Source organism: Eptesicus fuscus, chromosome 1 (assembly GCF_027574615.1).
Source record: "Eptesicus fuscus isolate TK198812 chromosome 1, DD_ASM_mEF_20220401, whole genome shotgun sequence".
Taxonomy (NCBI): domain Eukaryota; kingdom Metazoa; phylum Chordata; class Mammalia; order Chiroptera; family Vespertilionidae; genus Eptesicus; species Eptesicus fuscus.
The window spans coordinates 129,758,661-129,783,314 of record NC_072473.1 but is presented as its reverse complement, the minus strand read 5'-3'; the positions used below and the strand labels follow the sequence as shown (position 1 = coordinate 129,783,314).

The 24,654-nt window shown below is 42.3% G+C and overlaps 1 protein-coding gene across 1 annotated transcript; it reads left to right on the top strand.

Moving 5' to 3' along the window:
• The first annotated feature begins 1,721 nt into the window (after window positions 1-1,721).
• On the top strand, window positions 1,722-15,300 carry USP27X (ubiquitin specific peptidase 27 X-linked). Its single transcript, XM_054720031.1, has 2 exons — window positions 1,722-1,731; window positions 12,649-15,300. The coding sequence occupies exons 1-2, from the start codon at window positions 1,722-1,724 to the stop codon at window positions 15,018-15,020; spliced, it is 2,382 nt and encodes a 793-aa protein (XP_054576006.1). The 3' UTR covers window positions 15,021-15,300.
• The last annotated feature ends 9,354 nt before the right edge of the window (window positions 15,301-24,654 follow it).

The window sequence follows — 24,654 nt, the reverse complement described above, 5'->3', positions numbered from 1 at the left end:
TGGCTCTTATACTTAGTCATTATATTTATAATTGCTTGTTAACAGCCCTCAATCTCATTATCCCTTTGTAGGACATAAATACAAATTAGTAATAATCAGGCAACTTTACTGACCTATCTTCCAAATGCAAGAATCATCATACCTGCAAGGGTATTCACTTCTACTAGGCATTTTCCCAGGTCACTACTGGTGAAATCTTCAGCATTTAGGTCACCACCTTGTGAAAAGGGATATCTGTTCACATCTACAACTCAAAATGACATCCATTTTGTTCAGCAGTTGGAGAGTATTCCAGTCCCCAAACTCTCCCTGATAATCTGGTTTCTTGGATCCCATCAACAGTACGATTCATGTCTATTCAAAATCTCCAAGAAGCAGGTGCCAAGATGGGATTAGATGTGCAAGAAATTTATGGGGAGAAATGCCTATGGTTATAAAGAAGAAGAAGCAGAAATAGGCCGAAGGAGCCTTCAGACTATGATCCAGGTCTGACACCTATGAAAGGAGAGGGGGAAGAAAGGATTGACTAGAAAAGAGTTCTAGGACAGTTCAAAGAAAGTTTGAGCCAGGTACATGGCTTCAAGGAATATTGTGTCCCACAAGGATGGATCAGCACTAGTATTTGCACCATATTCAGTCAATGGCTGTTGGTAGCCTGAGGAAAGCATGGTCTTGGCACAAACATGGTGGTGGACCAAGTCAGGTAGAAACTGGGGCTATTAGCCAATTATCTTTCTTGTAGCAGGAGATTTCAGTGGTACATTTTTTATGTCCATTACAGGTGGCATTCTAAGAGTAAGTCTTGCATTTGTCTCTGGGTTTAACCCTCCAGGGGAAGGGTTGAGGACTTCTGCCCATGGCTCTTTAACTGCAATGCATGGATATACCAGGGCCTATTATCCTACTTGCATACATTCAGTATGAACTTACACATTATCGAGAATGGATCCCTCATCCTCCACACCTCACTCAAGTTTGGGAACAGGAATGGAACCTGTAAATGTGCCATGACTAATTCTCAATTAATTTTCAGGCTTTCTCTTTGGCATGAGTAGAGCTCTGACCTGGACTCTATCATATAGCTGATAGTTTTACAACTTAAAACCCCAAATTAACTATTGTAACTCTTTGCCAAATTGTGTGTTATATCTGACTCTCACTCTTGGACCCCCAGTGTATTAAGGCCTCCACAAAACTTGTCAGTCAGGCCTTAATATGTATGGTTTTTGCTTCCTCAGGCTAGTCAACCTTAAAGGGAAGGGGTTTAGCCAAACCAGACACTTAGGCAGTTCAACCTTTAAACCTGATTCATTCTCTCTACAGTGTCCACAGGGTTGGGGATGTTAGATATGTGTGACTGCTCATTCATATCTGTGAGGTTTTCTATTTTCCATGTCATTTCTTAGTTGGAAGTACCCATCTTGCCTTAGCAGCAAAGTATTTTAATTGGATGGTTCCCATTGATGGGGACATCTTCCTACATAATTGGAATGGCCTCAGTTCAACAAGAGTAGCTGTGAACTACCATTGAGAAGAGTCAACCTTGAGCAGTGTTTTTCAAAGTTTACTTAAAGTTATACCCTCAACTAGAAGTCTTCTGAAAAAAAAATTCCTAGAGTGGCTGGTCTAGAACCATTGCAGGGAGCATTCTAGGCAAGTAGGAACTAGTCCTCCCCTTCAACATTTACTTCTTTCCACCATCCAATATATGTGACAGCATCATGGTATCAGGTATACTAAAATGTTTCTTGTCTTAGATCCTGTCAAGGGTTGAAACTTTACTCCCCAATATCTGTGAATATAATCTTATTTGGAAATAGGCTCTTTGCAGATGTGGTCATTAGGGTGGCCACTTAATCCAATATGACTGCTCTCCTTATAAGAAGAGACACAGAGACAGAGACACATAGGGAGAATGCCATGTAATAACAAATGCAGATTTTGGAGTGATGTGTCTACAAACCCAGGAATGCTAAGGATTGCCAGCAACACCAGAAGCTAAGAGAAAGGCATGAAACAGATTCTCCTCTAGTGCCCTCAGAGAAAGCATGGCACTTCGGACACCTTGATTTTAAACATCTATCCTCCAGTACTCACACAGAATAAATTTCTGTTATTTAAAACCATCCAGTTTGTGGCAATTCATTATTGTAGTCCTGGGAGACTAATACAGATCCCTATGCCGAATTAGGTTAGTTATGGCAGGAGTTTTCTGACATATAAAAGGGAAACTTGGGACCTACCCATCAGAGAGGGATGTTCCTGGCCCTCCTTCAAGTTGTATTGGCTGGGAACAAAAATGTAGAGAAGAGGATCCAGCTCAGGTTTCTGGTTCTAAAGTCCTAATAGTTTTAGAGTCTTATTGCACACTTTGGCCAAGGCATCCAATGTTCGCAATTCTTATTTCTCCACCCACTTTATACTTTGGACCTCTAGCAAAATGAAAATGAAAATAATAATAATAAAAAAATAATATTTATAAGAGCTATTGCTTGTTATGAGTCATTTTACATTTACAAAGTCACCACTCACAACAATGCTAAAATGGAGTAATTGTTATTGCTATATCTATTTTCATAGATAAAGAAATTAAAACACAGAGATGTTAAGTAATCTGCCCAAGTTCTCATAGCTAGGAAATGGCAGAGATAGGATTTGAATACTGGCAATGATGGCTTCAGAGTCTGTGCCCCTAACTTATGCCAGACTTCCTTCTTCTCTAATAGGAAGGATAGCACAGGTGGTGCCAAATAGAGTTCACCAAATACTGAATATTCCACTGGCCCATGTCTCTAAGAAGAGGTAAATACTATTGGTTTGTTGCAGGGGCTCACCATCCCCAAGCCTTTAGTTCACCACCAAAAGTTTGTTTTCTAGATGGTTTCTAGAAAGTATTCAGCCTCAACTATTTTGTTCTGACTTTCTAGTTCTTTTGGTTATAATAATTGGAAAGTCATATAATCTTTCCATATTTCACATTATAGGATCCAAGTGCTGAATTTTCAAGTTTTTTTTTTTTAATCCTCACTCGGGAATATTTTTCCATTGATTTTTAGAATGAGTAGAAGAGAGAGGGAAAGACAGAAATATATATATATATATATATATATATATATATATATATATATATTTTAAATATATTTTATTGATTTTTTTACAGAGAGGAAGAGAGAGGGATAGAGAGTTAGAAACATCGATGAGAGAGAAACATCGATCAGCTGCCTCTTGTACACCCCCTACTGGGGATGTGCCCGCAACCAACGTACATGCCCTTCACCGGAATCGAACCTGGGACCCTTGAGTCCGCAGGCCGACGCTCTATCCACTGAGCCAAACCGGTTTCGGCCAGAAAGAAATATTGATGTGAGAGAAACACATCAATTAGTTGCCTCCTGCACATGCCCTGACCAGGGCCCAGGCAGGGGAGGAGCCTACAACTGAGGTACCTGCCCTTGATTGGAATCGAACCCAGGACCCTTTGGTTCGCAGGCCAATGCTCTATCCACTGAGGAAAACTGGTGATAGGGCTCAAAGTTTTTTGAGTGTTTGTTGCCATTAATGTGGCTGGGAAACCCAGGGGTTCCACACTAATTGAATGGTATGACTATCCGGCATCTAGCCTTAGTGATGGCCAGCAAAATATCTTCCTCGTGATTCTCATGAGGATACACCCTCCCCCCCCTCTCTCTCCCTCCCTCCCTCCCTCCCTCCCTCCCTTCCTCCCTTCCTCCCTCCCATTGCCTTCTAATTGACTCAATTCTTAAATGCTCCCTGTATGTTTTCTGATCTCCTACATATCTCCATATCAACTGTCTGAGCAAAGCCCCCTACAGCTTCCTCTTCTCTCCAGTGTTCTGTTGCCCCTTACCTTAGCTCACCTCCATTAGCCATTTGGAAAACTTTTCAGTTCTTATGACATTATCATGGCCTTGAAAATATTCTTGGACTCATTGGACTTCAAGATTTTCCATGATAAATGGCCATTCCACTTCAGGGTGGGTGGATGGCTGAGCAGGGTAGGTTTTTGTTGTTGTTGCCCCAGGCTGCTTTGTCCCAGCTCCTTCTTGTAGGTTTATTTTATGCCTTGCAAATCATCTTTCTTGTTTGAGTCATCTTAACAACCTCGTGTGCAGACTTGCCCTCTTAGTAAAGGTCAAATGGCGGTGGGTGCACCCTAATGACAGGGTCTTGTCCCTTGCCTTGGCACTCCTCAAATATTTTATCACTTTCAGGCAGATTCTTTCCATTTACTTCTTAAAGCAGAGTCCTCAGTGAGTCACTGTGACTATCTTTCCATCGTTCCACAGTTTTCCATTTGTTGGAGCTGTTGCCCTTTAACCTTTAGGACTGGCCTTCCACTTTCATCTGTCCACAGAAAAACAGGTCAGCACTGTACCACACATTTTTTAGATTGTTGCTGCTCTATCTTTCCACTTCTTGAAAAGGGAAAACTGTCACAAATACTGGTAATGTAATCTCCTTCTCTTTGTTTTTAACCTTACTGGTTTCCCACTGCTGCACTAGGGATAACATGGTTTTCACCCGAGAATGTAGTTCCAGAATCTTCTGCCCATTCCTCCTCAATATTTCTTTTTTTTTTAAATATATTTTATTGATTTTTTACAGAGAGGAAGGGAGAGGGATAGAAAGCTAGAAACATCGATGAGAGAGAAACATCGACCAGCTGCCTCCTGCACACCCCCTACCGGGGATGTGCCCGCAACCAAGGTACATGCCCCTGACCGGAATCGAACCTGGGACCTTTCAGTCCGCAGACCGACGCTCTATCCACTGAGCCAAACTGGTTTTGGCTCCTCCTCAATATTTCTTAATTGTTAAGTAAAGTGAGCTCATCCCAGGAACAAATCTTTCTTAAGAAACCCCGTCCCAGTTGATAAATCCACTCTTAGTAAAATATTCTCCAAAAATCCCCCAGGATGGTGGATTCCCTCCATGTCACATTTATTGGTAGCAGATTTTTCTGCCATAGTTATGGCTCCCCAAATGCATACTGACAATGTGAAGATGCTAGAGGTCTTTTCAATTATGTCAGAGGTCTTCCCAATATACAGGGGTGAGCAAAAGTAGGTTTACAGTAGTTCATATGGAAAATAATACAATAGTTAATAAATAATAAAAAATACAAGAATAAACTCTGTTTCATGTACTCACAACTGTAAACCTACTTTTGCCCCACCTTGTATTTGCTGACTTGAGGCCTGATTAATTCTGATCTGTTGTCGCTGTCATTTCTACTCAAAAATAATATTTTTTTTTTTGTCGAATGCAAACTGTAATTGAAAAATAAAACTAAAATAATTTTTAAAAGAATGAATTTATAACTAGGGAAATGAAATTCTTATTTTTTTAATAAGTCATAGAGGCCTATATGATGGTAGACAGAAAGTGAAGCACCTGAATTTTCTACTGCTTTCAACTCTAGGTTGTAAGATTCAGGTTAAACACCTTGCCTGAGCTCATCTACAGTGTGACTTCATGAAACCAGTTTCCCATTTCATCCCTCCCAGCAGGATGGCTCTTAGTGGCCAAGAAGAACATTGGCCAATCAGGCATTGTCCCAGCAGGACAACACATGGTGGCCAAGAAATAGCAGAGTCCCAGCCAGGATAGCTGACATGGGAGTTATATATAATTTATAAAAATCACTTTTTTGTGAATGAAGAAGCATGTTCATATAGCATGGATTTCTTTTTATTTATACAGTTTGGGGTTTGTTCAGCTTCTTAAATCTGTAGGTTTATGTCATTTGGGAAATTTTCAGCCGTTATTTCTTTGAATATTTTTTCAGCTCCACTTTTTAACTCCTCTCCTTTCCTAACTTTTACAAAATTGATTCTAGAGAGAGGAAGGGAGAAAGAGAAACATCTATTGCTTTCCTCCTATCTGAGGGAATCAAGCTAGCCACCTTTTGGTGTATAGGACCACGTTCCAACCAACTGAGCCACACCTGACAGGGCCTCCACTTCCTAACTTTGATGACACAGATGCTCAATCTTTTGATTGGGAATAGAATAGTGAACACCTTACTCTCATGGAATTTACATTATAATAATTTTTATGCGTGTGTCATATTTAGTATATCGTGTAGTGATAGTGTTTTGATGAAAAATAAAGCACAGATGGAATCTTATTGTATACAGAGGCCAAGGAAGTACTCTGTGACAAGGTGACATTTAAGCAGCAATCTAAAGATTGGAGGGAGGAAATCATGAGAATTTCTAGGGAAGAGCTTTCCAAGCAGAGGAAACAATAAAGGGATAGGCTTGGAAGTGGGAGCTAGCTTAGCTTATTCAAGGAGCAGTGCTACATCTAGTTTGTTTGAGGCAAGGCTGAGTTAATAACAAATGAGGTCTAAGAGACCAAGGTCAGATTCTGTAGGGCTTTAAAGGCCAGGAAAAGGACTTCGGACTTCACTAGGAGTAAAATAGAAAGCCTGCTATCACTTAGGCATGGTAGTGATACATATAACCGGAATCCAAATAACAAAGACTCAAACAGGATGATGTTTCCAGTCTTATACTGATCCTAAGACACTATTGCCTGTAAGACACACCATTATTTTATGTACTACCAAGAAAGAAAAAGATGCTGTAAATATAATCATTAAACTGTCCGCCAGTGATTTCAGAGATGTTGAAACATGACAAGATGTAAAATATGGCACTTTTCTCTCATGTAAGAATAGGTCTAGAGGCAATAATTTTTTGATTGTAAGATGGCTACTCACCTACAGCCATTAAATCCTCATTTCTGTGAGAAAAAAAAAAAAAGAAAATAGGAATGGGGAAAATGCTTTTTATTCTTCCATGTTAATTTGTAAAATTCCCTACCCTCCAAAAAGTCATTGGAATTTTTATTGGCATTGCACTGGATGTGTAGGTCAACTTAGAGAGCACTGCCTGGTATCCAATATATAACTGCTAAATCGTAGATCAATCTGTTTATTACAGTCTCATTTCTATTTCTTAAAAGGATACAGGTAAAAACATGTTTGTATTTGCTAGAACATTTCTCAAAGGATTCGTGAGAAACTATTAACAAGTGATTATTTTAGGGGAATAGAACTGAGTGTGATTGGCAGGGAAGAGAGGGGCTTTAACTTTTCATGTTGTGCTCTCTTATATACCATTTTTGAAACCACAAATATTATACACATTATTTTTATAATAAATATAAACCAGCAATCTTAAAAGTAGAGTGTGCATCACCTAGGGGGTACAGGAAGACTTTCCACGAGGCACATAAAGCACTTAGAGTTTTAAGGGAATCAATTTCTACATCCTCAAATTTCGTATTTTATATTTTCTAAAAAATTGATCTGCCAGAAAACACAATTGTGGTGGAGGAATCAAGCTGGTTCTCTATTTTCCATCTCCCTTTTCAAAACAGTCCTTTTCGCACTTTCAATAGAAAAGCATATCTTGTACTCATCTCCACTGTTTCCTGCGTGCACTGCCCTGCAGTGTAAAATCCTCAGGGTGTCAGAGAGACAGTTCCAAACACTGCTGTCAATGATGAAGAAATAAATTGCTCTAACAAATGAATGGGGGATCAAATCCTTTTGCAACTTAGATGGCTTCCAATAAAATGGAAGGAGAACCCCATGTTGCTGTCAGCTGATAAATCATGAAAAAATTTTTTTGAAGATATACCATATTATAATATTTCCCCCATATATCTGCAAAGGAATTCAAAAACTTGAGTGACATTGCTAAAACAAAATGTCCATTCCCATCGACTTATTTATATAAATCAGGTTTATGTGTGCTAACGTTTAACAAAGCAAAAAGTAGGAAGAGTATTGATGCTGAATCTTGTCTAATTCTAGCAATAGGCAATATTTATCCATGTATACACCCACTAAATTAAAACAAAGACTTACCTATCTCTAATAATTCTTTTGCTTTGATGTTTAGCAATTACCTTTCAAATTTTGTAACGTATTTACAATATTTTGATCCATTATATTCTAATACTAATTGTCATGATAACACAAGCAAAACTAAATTTTTATTTATTTATTTTAGAGAGAGGAAGGGGGAAAGAGAAACATCATTCAGTTGCCTCTCCCCAACCCTGCACATGCCCTGACTGGGAATTGAACCCACTACCTTTTGGTGTACAGGATGACACTCCAACCAACTGAGCCACACTGACCAGGGCAAGCAAGAGTAAATTTTTAAACAGCACTTACCTAGAGCTTTAGGATCACAGGAACATTGAAAAGAATTTAAATAGCAAAAAAGTTATATATATATATATCTTTTTTTGCTGTAGGGAAATAGGAAAATCAATAAAATAATTTCAAATGAAAAAAATATATTATTGGGACAAAATTCTGTTAGAATAGAATGGAATTAAGAACTCAGGAAGAAAAGGAAAAACGTACAACTTCCAACTATCAAAGAAGAGCTTAACTATGAATTTTTAAAACAGATGATGGTGGCTCTCAAATCATTAAGATATTTAGGTTTCATTGGTTTCATGTGAAATTGTGATGTGACAGTTTTGTTTGTGAATGTTAATATTTTTCAGAAATCACATTATTTCCAATTAACTGACATTTTTGATGCAAAATTTTAGATGTCACATGTGTAGAGCACAATGTTAAAAATATATTTTTATAAATAATTTAAATATGTTTTTATTAATTTTAGAAAGAGGAAGAGAGATAGAAACATCTATGATGAGAATCATTGATCGGCTGTCTCCTGCACGCCCCCTACTGGGGATCAAGCCCTGACAGGGGATTGAACTGGTAAACTCTTGGTTCATGGGTTGACCCTCAATCACTGAACCACACTAGCCGAGCTAAAAAAATATTTAGAGAGTATTTTTATATAAGCCAGTAGTTTTATGTAAATATACAAAATAAACATTCAAGGGAGTATAATATACTCTTTTGCCACCTTGTGGTCAGAGTTGTATTCAATCCCAGGTGCTGTGACTGTAATGAGGAGGGGTCTTACCTTAGAGCAGCCCCTTCTGCTAGCCTTGGGTTGAATCTTTGTGAGATAGAGATGGTGACATTTGCCCAGGACTGAATCCAGACCCATTTAAGCACTAGGCATCAAAAAAATTGTTAGATAATGCTCCAGGATTAGTAGATCTACTTCCTCAAAATGAAAAAGTATACATATAAAAGATTAAAAAAAAACCAACCAATTGTTTAAATAACCATTATTCCTGAAATTATATTCATGACTCACATATCTTTATTTTTTATTATTTTATTATTTTATTGATTTCAGAGAGGAAGGGAGAGATAGAAACATCAATGATGAGAGAGAATCATTGATCAGCTGTCTCCTGCAACCCCTCCTGGGGATTGAGCCCACAACCCGGGCATGTGTCCTGACTGGGAATCAAATCATGCCTTCCTGGTTCATAGGTTGATGCTCAACCACTGAGCAACACTGGCTGGGCTCACATATCTTTAACCCTTTGCACTCGCTTGCTTTTTTCTCGAGCTGCTACCGATGCTAACCGTGTTGAGTCACACTTGACATCCAAGTGCAAAAGGTTAAGATCCAGTTCATTAACAAATTGTACAGAAACTTACAGAATTGTCCAGTCAATTACATACCATATATATTTGACTCCCTGATTATATTATATTGTGCCCTTTTAGAAACTATCAAACTTATTGTCTTCAAATCAAGACCCATCTATCTATACTAATAAAAGGGTAACATGCTAATTAGGCCGGGAGACCTTCCAGACATCCTTCTGGACAAAGCCATGGTGGCAGGGGCCAAGGCAGAGGCGGTTAGGAGTGATCAGGCCAGGAGGGGAGGGCAGTTGGGGGTGATTAGGCTGGCAGGGGGGTGGCATTTGGGAGAGATCAGGCTGGCAGGCAGGTGAGCAGTTAGGAGCCAGTGGTCCCAAAAGTTGGACATCCCCCAAGGGGTCCCAGATTGGAGAGGGTGCAGGCCGGGCTGAAGGACACCCCCCCGTGCATGAATTTCGTGCACTGGGCCACTAGTATATAGAGTTCCCCCCTCCCCTTCTAGAACATGCTGGACCAGAGGGCTGCTGCAGGAAGTTGATCAGTAAGGCAGTTGGGTTGCCATGGTGTTTTCATCAGTGGACAGTCCCAGGTACACAGAGATCTAGTTCACTTAGGCTTTTATATAGATCCAGTTCATTAACAAATTTCTGTACAATTTGTTAATGAACTGGATCTATATAAAAGCCTAAGTGACCAGCTCCTGTTCCACCGTTCAACTGGTAGCTATGACATGCACTGACCACTAGGGGGCAGACGCTGAATGCACAGGCATGGAAACATGGAACAGACTGATGAATCTCAGAGGGAAGAGGGGCGGGGGAGGGCAGGAAGAGATTAACCAAAGATCTTATATGCATATCAGAGGCCCGGTGCATGGATTCGTGCACTGGTGGGGTCCCTCGGACTGGCCTGTGGGTATCAGGCCGAATCTGTGCACCGGGCCTCTGACATCCCCTGAGGGGTCCTGGATTGTGAGAGGGTGCAGGCCAGGCTGAGGGACCCCACCGGTGCACAAATCTGTGCACCAGGCCTCTAGTAGTTAAAATAAAAAGGAAGTGAGAAAGGGAAAAAAAGATTATGCTGACACCCCTACATGTGATTCAGAGCAAAAGCAACATGCAATCCGGAAAGGAATGTAAAGAAGCGCAACAAAATTCTAACTTTTCCAAGGAGGAAAACTGTTTAAAAAGAATATCAAACTGTTTCTGATATTCTTTCTTGATTCTTTTGTTTTTGGTGCCTCTTCTCTGCTGGTGATCTAGATACTTCCCAGCCCTGATTCTGGCCCTGGGCAAGTTTGTATCCTTCAGTGCTGTGGCCACAGCTCCTAGTACAACACCTGGCTCTGCAGTGGAGCTGAATAGACACTTGCTGAGTGAATGATGGTAGAGTCCCCCCTCCCCTTCTAGAACATGCTGGACCAGAGGGCTGCTGCAGGAAGTTGATCAGTAAGGCAGTTGGGTTGCCATGGTGTTTTCATTAGTGGACAGTCCCAGGTACACAGAGATCTAGTTCTCTTTGATGTCTGTTTTTCTGTGGAAGTGGGATGAGAGTACCTCCTGGTCTCCACCTCTCCATGACCTTTGTCATTTTTAGCAGCAAGAGCAGGAGCAGGAATCCTTCAGTGGCTGAGCTAGTTGCAGTTCCTCTGGTTGCAGGCCACAAAGGGCAGGACTTATTGGAAAGATGCTATGGTGCTTCAAGGAATTGAAGCAAGAGTTAGCTTAGGAAGGGGAGGCACCAGGACAGCTCTGGGGACCTCTGCTCTATTGGAACCAGGCATACTATCCTCCTTAAGGGCTCCTGATGCCTGACAACCAATTCATACTGCTAACCCTTGGAGGCCTCAGCACCTCTCCTCCCTGAAGGAATGGGCCAGGTGGAGGGGTGATATCCCATGCTAACCAAGAACTCTGCCAGGGTATCGTTCAGCAGTACAGCCCCACAATCCCAGCAGTGCGTACAGGAATCAGGGACTGACTCTTCCTGGAACACACTCTCCCCTGATCCTCCAACAATGGTTAATACTTCTCCTCTGAGTCCCATCCTGACGCCAGTCTTGACCTGCCCTCCCTGGGTCCAGCACCTGTGGCCCCTCCATGACATCCCCCAACATGCCCAAGATCTGAGACATCTGTTCAGGGCTCAGTTCTCGTGTGACCGCTAGTGCTGCTACCCATTGTCAGCAGTAGCTCTCAGACCCAGGCCTACTCCCTCCCCACTCCCACCTGCTAGTGCCTGAGGGTCTTGTGGTGTGGTCCTGTAGTTCGGGCCTCTCTCTCAGCCATAAGCGAGGTGCCAACTGGAAGCATGGCCTTGTTGTGCCTGGTCCCTCCTGATGCCGCGCCCCCTCCTCCCTCCCCCGCCCCTCCCCGCTGCTCAGCATCTGTTGGGCCGTAAGTCCAGCTGCTTTGGGAGTCCAGAGGAAGAGGCAAGGAGCAGGCACAGCTTCTGCGGAGCGCCGATAAATGGGCAAAGGGACGTGCCTTTTCAGGTCCAGCGGCCTTGGGAGCTCTGCCCTTGGGAGACTAAGGTCCAGGCCGGTCCCAGAATGGATCTGGGGCTTCATTGGGCAGAGGGGGAGTTGGGGGGGGGTGGGCAGAACCTGAGGTGGAAAGAGAGCCTGGGACTGGCTCAGGGGGCAGGCTTCGTCACAGAGATGATGTTCTATCATAGCTCCCGACTGCGCTCTTCGGGACCTGGACTCCGAGGGGACATTTCAGAGCCCCAGAGACATTTCTGAACTTGGTTATCTCCGTGTCCCCGGCCCCGCAGTGGTGAGGAAAGCCGCCCGGACGGAGGGTAGGACGAGGAATGGGGAGGAGACGACGAAGGGGGTCAGAGCAGCGATTGGAGCCAAGAACTGGAAGCGCCTTAAAGAGACTGCGCGGTCCCCGCCCCCCTTCCCGCCAGCCTCAATGAATTAGAGCTGTGTTCCCAAACTTGCCTGATCATAAGAATCCTCTCGGGCCCTAGTTAAAGATACAGGTTTCGGAGACCTCCCTTCGAGATTCTAATTCAGTGGGTTAGCCGGTGGAGCCGAGGAATCTGTAATTTTAACACACTCCCCACGTGATTCTCGGGAACAAGCAAGTTTGGGAAATATTGAATTAAAGGAAACCGGGCCTGGCTGCAGAAGCGGCCTCCGCTAGGGGGCTTCGGCGGGAGGATCCCGGAGGCGTCGCCTGCTTCCGCCGCCGCCTCCTTCAGTGAAAGTCCCTTTTGGGTCCAGCTGCCACCGCCACCACGCACCCTCAGGCCGGGCGGGGGACACCCCAGGTCTGCGTGGCCCCCGCGCCGCCACGCCCAGTGGCCGCCCGAACCCAGCGATCAGGGGGAGGAGCCGCAGCCAGTGGAGGCGGAGGAGGTAGAAGAGGCGGAGACGGCGGAGACGGCGGCGGAGAAGGCGGAGAGAAAGGTGGAGACAGAAGCGAAGGTGGAGGGGAAGGTGGAGGCGGTGGAGAAGGTGGACGCCACCGGGAAGGTGGAGGCAGCGGGGAAGGTGGACGCCACCGGGAAGGTGGAGCCGGAGGAGGGTCCTGGCCGCCGGGTTGAGCTCAAGCTGGAGCTCGAATCCGAGCCGGTACGGGAGGCAGAGCAGGAGCCGAAAGGGGAGCCGAAGCAGGAGCTGGAGGATGAGAACCCAGCGCGGAGCAGCGGCGGCGGCGGCAACAGCGAAGAGGTTCCTCCCCCCTCCCTTCCCTCCGATCCCCCGCGGGCCCCCGATCCCTCTCCGAGGCGCAGTCGTGCCCCCCGCCGCCGACCCCGGCCGCGGCCTCAGACCCGAGTTCGTACCCCACCGCAGCCTAGGCCACGGCCCCCGCCCCGTCCCCGGCCCCGGCGCGGCCCTGGGGGCGGATGCTTGGATGTGGATTTCGCTGTGGGTCCACCAGGCTGTTCCCACGTGAACAGCTTTAAGGTGGGAGAGAACTGGAGGCAGGGATTGCGGGTGATCTACCAGTGCTTCGTGTGGTGTAGAACCCCGGAGACCAGGAAAAGCAAGGCAAAGTCGTGCATCTGCCATGTGTGTGGCACCCACCTGAACAGACTCCACTCTTGCCTTTCCTGTGTCTTCTTTGGCTGCTTCACGGAGAGACACATCCATGAGCACGCCCAGGCAAAACAGCACAACTTAGCTGTAGACCTTTACTATGGAGGTATATACTGCTTTATGTGCAAGGACTATGTCTATGACAAAGACATTGAGCAAATTGCCAAAGAAGAGCAAGGAGAAGCCTTGAAATTACAAGCTTCCACCTCAACGGAGGTTTCTTACCAGCAGTGTTCACTGCCTGGCCTCGGGGAGAAGTACCCAACCTGGGAGACGACCAAACCCGAGTTGGAACTGCTGGGACACAACCCGAGGAGAAGAAGAATCACCTCCAGCTTCACCATCGGTTTACGAGGACTAATCAATCTTGGCAACACGTGCTTTATGAACTGCATCGTCCAGGCCCTTACCCACACTCCGATCTTGAGAGATTTCTTCCTCTCTGACAGGCACAGATGTGAAATGCCAAGTCCGGAGTTGTGCCTGGTCTGTGAGATGTCTTCACTTTTTCGGGAGTTGTATTCTGGAAACCCTTCTCCTCATGTTCCCTATAAATTGCTGCACCTGGTGTGGATACACGCACGTCATTTAGCAGGGTACAGGCAACAGGATGCCCATGAGTTTCTCATTGCGGCGCTCGATGTCCTGCACCGGCACTGCAAAGGGGATGATGTTGGGAAGGCTGCCAACAATCCCAACCACTGTAACTGCATCATAGACCAAATCTTCACAGGTGGCCTGCAGTCTGATGTCACCTGTCAAGCCTGCCATGGTGTCTCCACCACGATAGACCCATGCTGGGACATCAGTTTGGACTTGCCTGGTTCTTGCACCTCCTTCTGGCCCATGAGCCCAGGGAGGGAGAGCAGTGTGAATGGGGAAAGCCACATACCAGGAACCACCACGCTCACAGACTGCTTGCGAAGGTTTACAAGGCCAGAGCACCTAGGAAGCAGTGCCAAAATCAAGTGCGGTAGTTGTCAAAGTTACCAGGAATCTACCAAACAGCTCACGATGAATAAGTTGCCTGTTGTTGCCTGTTTTCATTTCAAACGATTCGAACACTCGGCTAAACAGAGACGCAAGATCACTACATACATATCCTTTCCTCTGGAGCTGGATATGACACCCTTTATGGCCTCGAGTAAAGAGAGCAGGATGAATGGACAGTTGCAGCTGCCAGCCAGTAGTGGAACCGACGAGAATAAGTATTCCTTGTTTGCCGTGGTTAATCACCAAGGAACTTTGGAGAGTGGCCACTACACCAGCTTCATCCGGCACCACAAAGACCAGTGGTTCAAGTGTGATGATGCTGTTATCACCAAGGCCAGTATTAAGGACGTTCTAGACAGTGAAGGGTATTTACTCTTCTATCACAAACAGGTCCTGGAACATGAATCAGAAAAAGTAAAAGAAATGAATACACAAGCCTACTGAAGTGACACACCTATCTACCTGTAATGGAAGATGACGACACCTATACTACAACTGGCATCGAGATTGAAAGGACTACTTGCGTGGCCCATGGGCCTGACAGAGTAAGAACTGAACAGTACCCAGTGTCTTAAGAGGTCCTGATTGGAAAAGAAGTAGGAGGGGCGGGAGAAGAGGCTCTAGTCTAAACAATCACTGAAAAGAAAATTAAATGGCAGGAATGCTCTGGTGAGGAAGGCAGGGAGATCCTGACACTGGTACATATCCTATATTCCTCCAAAAGATTGTGTGGGAAAGTGTGGGGTGGGAGGGGGGTGGTGTGGGGGGGTTTGTGCCCTTGTAACTGTAAAACATCTTTCTCCATGGGTGTTTCAGCTTCAACTGACCAATCATAACAGTTATATGTTTGGGGGGGGGGGGAATGAAAAGTTTATACAAATGTAGCCCATTACATATATGGGTATGAAAGCAGAAAAGTGGAGGAGGCAGGGATATCTCATTTTGTATTCGTGATTTTTTGTGCTATTAAATGCAGTATTAAAAAAAAAAAAAAGAAAGCCCACGAGGGCTAGTGAAAAGAGAAGAAAGAAGGGGGCTTTTATAAGGAGAGCCAGGGCTCTAGGAGTAGAGGAAACAAGAAATACTGTAAGATAAGCAACCAACACAGACAGTCCTCAGCTAAGAGTATTGTGAATGAGTGTTTTTTAACAAAGCTGTATGATATACTTGAGCAAATCAATGAACCTCTTTTCAATTGTTTTCTCATCTGTACAATGCAGATAATTCCTACCTTAAAGGGTTATTGTTAAAGAGTAAATGATATAAAATGTGTCAAAGTATAAAGTAAAAGGCTTGGAACTTTGTAGGGGCTCAGCAAACGTTTCTTGGATCTAAAACTTCTTTGGACTAGGACCAGAATGCATCAGAGGTGAGTGGCAGTCCTACCTGAGACCCATGAACAAAATGGGCACACATGGTGTTACATGCAGTTACACACACGCACACACATGCTTATAACTCCCTCCACAACATTGACTACTTAGAACCCCAAGGCAAAGGACTCCACTATTGTCCCTGTGTAGAGGGCATCACAATCAGTGCCATACCCAGGATTTGGGGAGAACCAAAACTGTCCTCAAAAGTCATTATTCTGTCCATTTAGAAGACTGTCGTGTTGTTTTCAAGACTCAGCACCCCAGTGATGGGACTCATAGGGCCACCAGCCTGCCAGGTTTCCACATAAAGGTGTTTGGTGGTTTTTACCTTCCACAAGCATTAATCTACAGGCATACATCAGTATTAAGACTGTTCTCTAAAACTGACTGGTCCAACAGCCCGGGGACATCCATGGAGTGGCATGTTGACCTCTTCCCTGATTCTCAGAGGGCAGAGCAGCTTGCAGAGAGCTAAGCCAAAACAGTTGGGCTGCACCCAGGTTGGGGTTAGCACTAGTGGCTCCTTCTTTTCTTCTTAACGTGAGGTACAAAAGTATCTATAACCTAGGAAATCCTGGAGGGGGGGAACTAAATGTGCATCAGACTCAAGGGGCTTGATCTACTGGCTCTGGTAAAAGGCTGGGATCCCCCAGGGCTTTCCAAGTCAACTCATTTGGAAATATACATTTATTTAAATGGTAGTAAGTACATCTTCAACTAGCTCATAAGCTTTCTTAAGATAGGACTCGTGTCTCCTCGTGTACTCTGAGCTGCATCCTCAGCCCCTAGCACAGTTCCTGACACATAGTAGATATTCAAAACATTTACTGGATGGATGAAGGAACCAATACACCTTCCTTTCATAACCACGTTTTCACCAACATCCAGGGCCCAGGAGAAATGATAAAAATGGTATTTTTTGGTATCTAAAAGGGTAGGGGAAATCAAGAGATAAGTGGCCTTGGATGCCACTTGGCAGCTTAATGCCAAGTATTTGACTGCTTTTTGGGATGTGTCTAGTAGCCCTCATTCCTCATCTCTGCCAAAGGAAGAGCTCAGTCAGGCACGTGCCACCAGATTTTGACTGCTTGTACAGAAATGGTCTTTTACATTTTAAAAACATTTTTACTTGGAAATAATTTTAAACTTACAGGAAAGTTTCAAAAATAAAAATAGTATGAAGAACATCTGTATTCCTTTTACCAGATTCATCAATTACTAACATTTTACATCATTTACTTTATACTTTGTCCTTATGCGCTCTCCCTCTCTCCCTCTCTCTCTCTCTGGTGTGTGTGTGTGTGTGTGTGTGTGTGTGTTTGAACCATATGAGGGTAAATTACATATATCATAGCCCTTCATGCCTAAGTATTCCAGTGTGCATTTCCTAAGAATAGGCATATTCTCTACATTGCAGCATTGTTAACAACTTCAGTACATTTAACACTGATACAATATTATCTAATTTACCATTTGTAGTACAATTTTGTCAGTTGAGACAGTAATGTCCTTTATACCCTTTCTCCATCGCAGAATCTGATCTAGGTTGAGGTATTGCTTTTATTGAATTTATTGGGGGTGACATTGGTTAATAAAATTATATAGGTTTCAGGGGTACAATTCTATAATACATCATCTGTATATTGTATTTTGTGTTCACCACCCCAAAGTGAGGTATTGCTTTTAGTTATCATGTCTTTTTAGCCTCCTTTAATCTGGAACATTTCCACAACCATTCTTCATCTTGTATGACATTAGCATTTTTAACAGAACCTTCCTCATTTGGGGTTTGTCTGATTCAGAAACTGTTTTTTAAATACCCTGCACTCAGGAATAGTTCTAAGAGATATGAATGGTAGAAAACTGCTGAAGCTGACCCCCGCCCCCTTCTGGTGAGGGCACAGACCACCAGAGGGAGCAGCTGTTCCTGCCACTTCCTGATTGAAGCACACACCTCTGGAAAACATTCATTGTCCCTCAGTAACAGGGGAGCCATTCAAGCCCAGCCCTATGCCTCTACCTATCACCAACCCCCCAAATTGAGCCATGGAACCTAAAAGCAGCCAGAGCCTGCTTTCAGATCATAACACTGTGGGACACAGGACATTATGTATTCAGTAGGTATGTGTTACCTTGAGCTCAAATGGATATTTAGGCATGTTTGAGTATGTTTGGCACATGGGTGAGCACTTCTATGGTTGGGTCCTTTAGGGGGATCAAGAATTAAATCCCTTACCCCTCTCTTGGCAACTTTATCAACATCCCATGGTGGGCACAGTTTCAGTGGATGGGAGCAGGGGAGGGGTAAGTACTTCTTAAGCAGCTTTATGGGCAGAGTAATGAAGATGGGGTCTAGAATTAGTAAGGGAGAACATGGGAGATGCCAAAAATAGATTGGTTTGTGATCTTACTGGGGACTTTCAGACACAATTAGGCTATTTTACATGGTTGCAATTCTTTTATTTTTAAATATATTTTATTGATTTTTTACAGAGAGAGATAGAGAGTTAGAAACATCGATGAGAGAGAAACATCGATCAGCTGCCTCCTGCACATTCCCTACTGGGGATGTGCCTGCAACCAAGGTACATGCCCTTGACCGGAATCGAACCTGGGACCCTTCAATCCGCAGGCCAATGCTCTATCCACTGAGCCAAACTGGTTAGGGCTTACATGGTTGCAATTCTATTTGAATTCCAAATGTGGGCAAGGGCTGGTGTAATTTAAGCTAATTCTTCAACTGAGACTCCATCTACTTTCACAAGCTGGTAAGGTCAGGGAAACTAAGTTTACATGTAGGTTTATGATCTAGGCCCAGAAGGGTACAAGAAAAAGATGGGTGCTCACGAGTTGGGGACTTAACCACCTATGGAGCTCAGAATGAGAGACCAAATAGTAGGGTACGTCCCTTTCACCCATGACACATGCTTTATATGGTTTCTTGGCCTAACCAGATTGAAAATCCAGAACTCTGCCACCTCCCATTTCCTGGAGTAGCCTGATGCTAAACTTACCCTGGCCCACAGTTCACATAGGTAACTGCCTCACTTCTTCCCCATCCATAGGAAATCCTGATCAGGGATGCCATCAACAAAGTGGTCTTTTTCAAGCAAGAAACAGAGTGGCCCCCATATAGTTCATATTGTCATAATGCAATAGAACTAGTGCCAGGAACCTGTGTTTGCACCAAATATATAGTCACATCCAGATGTGAAGGCCCAGGTCCTCTGAGAGTGTGAAACCCAGCATCCATAGCAGCGTGTCCTTCCTCTGCAGGTGACTCAATACCATTTTCAAACTCTTGTATTGAAATATATCAAATATAGTATATAGGAAATGCACATATCATAAGGGTACAACTTGATGAATTTCTAGAAAATAAACATCCATTTAAACAATATTCAGATCAAGAAACAGAACACTACATGTAAGTCAGGTACCCCTCCTGCCTCCTTCCAGTTAATAATCCCAAAGGGTAATTCCTATCCTGACTTCTTCCTCTGTAGATGAGCATTGCCTTTTTTTATGGCTTCTATGAATAAAATTGTTCAGTATGTATACTTTTATGCCTAAACTTTTGCTCAGCATTATTTTATGAGGTTCAGGTATGAAGTCTTTTTATCAAGAAAAATTATGAGGAGCATCACTAATTCTGCCAAATGAATGAAAAGTTCCCCTACTTTTCCTAATGATTTCTGACATACTAGTACTGAACCAATTCAAATGGACCCAGGTCATTGCAAAGCTGGACTTTAAGAATGTCTATAATCTCACTCGGGTACAGTAAAAAAAGATAGATGCTTGTTTTTAACAAATTCATAGACACAGACAACCAGAGGGGAAGGGGGTAGGGGAGGTAGAAGATGGTAAAGGGGTATAAATGGTGATGGAAGGAAACATGACTTTGGTGGTGAACACACAATACAATATACAGATGATGTATTGTAGCATTGTACACTTGAAACCAATATAATTTTATTAATCAATGTCACCCCAATAAATTCAACTCAATAAGAAATCCATAAATTAAAAAAAGAAAATGGTGAATGGAAAAGAGCCTTACAGTTAAGCATGGGATGATTTAAGTAACCAGAAATGTCAATTTTCGGCTGTATTCTGTCCAGTAATCTGGGACCCCATCCCTGTTCCAACATATCCTGAATGGGATACTCTGTTTGAATAAGTTGTCAAATGTGTATCACAATCACCTGGAGGGCTTACTAATACACAGGTTGCTAGGTCCCACCTCCAGAATTTCTGATTTCAGTAGATCTGGGACAGGGGCTTGAAAATTTACATTTCTAACACATTCCCAAGTGATGCTCATGCTTCTGGTTCAGGGACCACACTTTGAGAAAAACGCATCTACTCAATTTGTTTTCACACCATGGTACTTGGGAGTCCATGGAGTCTATGAAGATGCTCTGGGGAGCACCTTGGGGAGCAAGGGGGAAGGTAAATTGGTGAAGATCAGGAACTCAGCCCCACTTCAACTGCAGCAGATCCTCAAATAAGGGTTTGGGGGTTCCAAATGATATTTAAAGTAAAGATTCTGCTAAAAAAAGTTTTTAAAAGCTGAAAATCACTATGCTAAGAAATTTTTAGATCCCAAGGGAATGTAGTATTTAAACTACATGGGTGGTATATCTGGAAAATAATCCAACATGCTACAGAGACCTGGCCTCATATATGCCCTTAATCTAGATGGTCCTGAGGGGAACTTAATATCCTTGGAACTTAAAGAAGTGTTTATAAAAAAATAAAGAAATGTTTATTTATGAGGAAGAAACTAATAAGGAAAATGCTTAATTATAAATAAGGTGCAATATTATATATCCCAAGTATATTTTTTTCTGGCAATATGGCACACTAAGATTACATGTCCCCAATTACACACACATATTAATTTTAGATAAGCTATAACAAAATTTTTAATTTATAGCTGAGCTTAAGAAACAAAAGAGTAAACTAAAAGAAAAATTAAAAGAAGAAACTAAAAGAAAAATTAAAGCCAACCTAGTAATTGTAAACAGACCTTGCAATGGCCCAACGTGGTATTAGTCTAAGATATCAGGCCTTGAGTGCTAGGACTTAGAGCTAGGAACCTAATGCTCATGCAGGTACTGACAACCCAGCCTCAAAGTTTACCAGAGACAGAGAAGCTGCAACTTAAATCTCTGGATAAAGCATTTAGTAGCTTCTCTGTCCATGAAAAGGGGTTTGGAAAGTAAGCAGTGAAGAGCTTTTGCTCTCTCTGGAGCCACCTGAAGAAATACCCCTCAGGCCCATTTTATATGTGGATGTAAGGTATAAATTTACTCTACTGTGTGTCATGGGACCCACATGCTGAAATATTAAAATAAAAATTGAAGCAGAACCAATAAAACCTCTAGAATCTCAGCAAAAGCAAGCACATTTTTATAATCCATGGTACATGGAACCCCACAGAGAAACACAGTATCCATTGAAGATGTGCTCAGAAACAATAAAAATACTTTACTTTCAAAGAAATGATACAACATGCAGTTTCCATAAGAAAGAGAGTTAGTAGAAACACTGATGAGAACTCCTCCTCCTTTTGAGAATGAAATAAGGACATTTTCAGAAAAACAAACCAAGGAAAGTTTAGCAATAATATACTCACTAAAATAACTACTGAAGGCTATACTTCAGGAAGAAGGAAATGGAAATCAGAGAGCAGGGGTGAGTAGAAGGCAGGAAACAGTGAACAAACATTGGTAAACATAAGGAAATTTAAATAAGCATTAAGTATATAATGTTGAATAATATGGAACTTTAAAAACAAGCTGGTGCAAAAAAACATTGGAGCACATATACATGTAAGACAGAAGGAGACTGTTAATATTTAAAGTATTCTAAGGTCTTTTTATTGTTTGGGGGTAGGATACGGATATTACCTGAATTTGGATCTTGTTAAGTCAAGTATGAATGTTTAACCAGTGAAGAGTACATGCAGTTTCTGGCAATAGCAAGCTTGGTTATTTGATTCAACTTTCCTGTTGAAGTAAGAAGTATGTTGGACAAAATCTTTGAAAAGCACTGAAGAGCTGAGAAGACAGCAAAAGCTTCTAGGCCAAGTTTTGGATGAAAGCTTGTAACCAGAAAGGTAAACAGAATGTTCCCGCACCACCAGTAAAACCAATTTGTTCTGAGGCCATTTGCCTCCATTGACCACCTGAACTTTGATTCAGTAGCCACACAGGGCTAGAGGGAGAAGAGTTAAGGCTTAGGGCCAGCCCAAGGTAGGAGTTTAATAGGAGACCCTCTCCGCATTAACCTGAGATCCCAAAAGGCTACATTAGCTGCATAAGGGCCAACCAGAACAAAGCCTGCCCCTGTTCCCAACAATCCCAGAGAACTGTACAGAAGGCTGCCCTGGCACCAAGCAGAGCTTGCTTGCTCAAAAGGAAATGTAAAAAAGGGGAGAGAGGGTAAAAAAAAATCCATTCCTGAGCAAATGAGGCTCCATTCCAGTTCTAAAACAGATTTTCACCTTTATCATCCATGGCCTGAATCAAGTTCAAGTTGTGAACTTGGTTTTCCCAGACAGGTAGTACCCCATGGGGCTCAGTAAAAACAAGTACAAAGCCTCTTGAGGAGACTCTATCCATTGTAGACCTCAGGAAACTCCCACAAATAAATTTTCAAGAGCAATGACCAGAAAGCAGACTAAAATAGTCAGGCACATAAGGAAACAAGGCAATTTGAATTTGAAACAGCAGAGATAAACAACACAAACAGACCCAAATAGATTTCAGATAATAGATTACCATGCACATATTTTGAAACAACTATGTGTACCATTTAAAATGAAACAAGTTGTTAACTTGAAGATATCTGAGGGAAGAAAAATCTATAAAAAGTGACATAGCATATTGAGAAAAAAATAATTTATAGAAGTGAAAGATAACAGCTCAATGAATGTATCTGGCAGAAATGTGGACATACATGGAGAGAGTGTTAATGAGCTAGCATCTAAACCCTCAGTATGGAGAATGGGGAAAAATAGGAAAGAAAACAGGTGAGAAAAAAAAAGATGAGGAGGATGCAATGAGAAAATCCAGCACACTTTTGATAATAGTGTGAGAGAAAGGGAATATGAATATGAATATTAATGGGGCAGAGTTAATATTGAAGAGAGAATGGCTGAAAAATTTTCTAGACCTAATGAAGGAAGTCAGACCACACTCAAGAAGGCCAACAAATCCTAAGTAGGATAAAAAGAGATCTAACCCAGACTCTGCAAACAAACAAACAAACAAACAAACAAACAAACAAAAACAAAAAAAAAAAACAGAGAAAGAGAAAATAAAGTCAGTGAAAGGTGACAGATCACATCATAGAAACAGCAATTAGACTGACAGCTGACTTCTCAAAGAAAAATAAATTACAAAGCCACATTAGAAGCAAACCAACCGCATAACTGAAAAGATAGAAAGATTGTGAAAAGGCTCAAGGAAATCACATGAAACAAAATGGAAAAGATCAATAGCACCATGACTATAGAGAGACCTACAGCCGATAAGGTAGATGAAGCTGATGTGAAAATCCTTCATCCCACTTCAGATACATAAATACGGAACAAAACATATGTAGCCATGTTTAGAATCAAGAAAGGGAGATCACTGAGCACCAGAGACAAAGAGGGAAGACAAAGTTAGATCAGTGAGTTGAAGCTAAAACTGACCTAAGAGGTTATCAGATTCTGGCATTCTCTAGTAGGATAATGAAAGGGAGGTCTGGGGACCCTTGGGGGTCCACACAGTCAAACTGGTTTCACAATAGTACTGAGATTTTATTTGAATTTATCACTCTGATTTGTCCTTCTTTCTATAAGTATACAGCAGAGTTTTCCCAAAGCTACATGCCCTATGATATTGCAACAGATAGATGCAGAAGGTGATATGAAAATATAGCTGTCTTCTATTAAGGCAGCCATTAAAGAGATTTGCAAAAATGGAAAGCAATGAGATTACATTTTTTGCATATTTTGGAATATATACATATATAGTTATTTTTAATTACAAGTATGATTTTATGTAATATGTTTTCAGTACTGTTATTTTAAATGAACAAATTAATATTTAAAAATTTTATCACTTTTAACTTCTATTATGGCAAATATTGATCGATGTAATCCAAATAAAAGCTCCTTAGGATGTTCAATATTCTTTAATTTTTATTTTCAAATTAATATAGAGTAAAAATGACTTTGTTGGCACGCAGTTTGATTAATTTTAGCACTTGTATAGGTTCATGTAACATTAACTACAACCAGAATAAAAAACAGTTCTGTTATCCTCCAAACTCCCTTTTGCTATCCCTTTGTTGTATCTTCCACCCCCACCCCCTCCGGAGCCCTCACAACAACCACTGATCCATTCTCCATCACTATGGTTACATCTTTTTGAGAATGCCATATAAATGGAATAATACAATATATAACCTTTTGAGATTTGCTTCTTTCCTTAGCATAATGCCTCTGAGATTCTTCAAGTTGTTGAGTGAATCAATAGTTCATTTCTTTTTATTGTCAAATAGTACTACAGTTTGTTTATCCATTCACCGGCTGAAGAACATTTGGGTTATTTCCACTTTGGGGCTATTACAAATAATGCTACTATGAACATTTGTGTACAGGTTTTATGTGAACATTTCTGTAAATACTCAGGAATGGGATT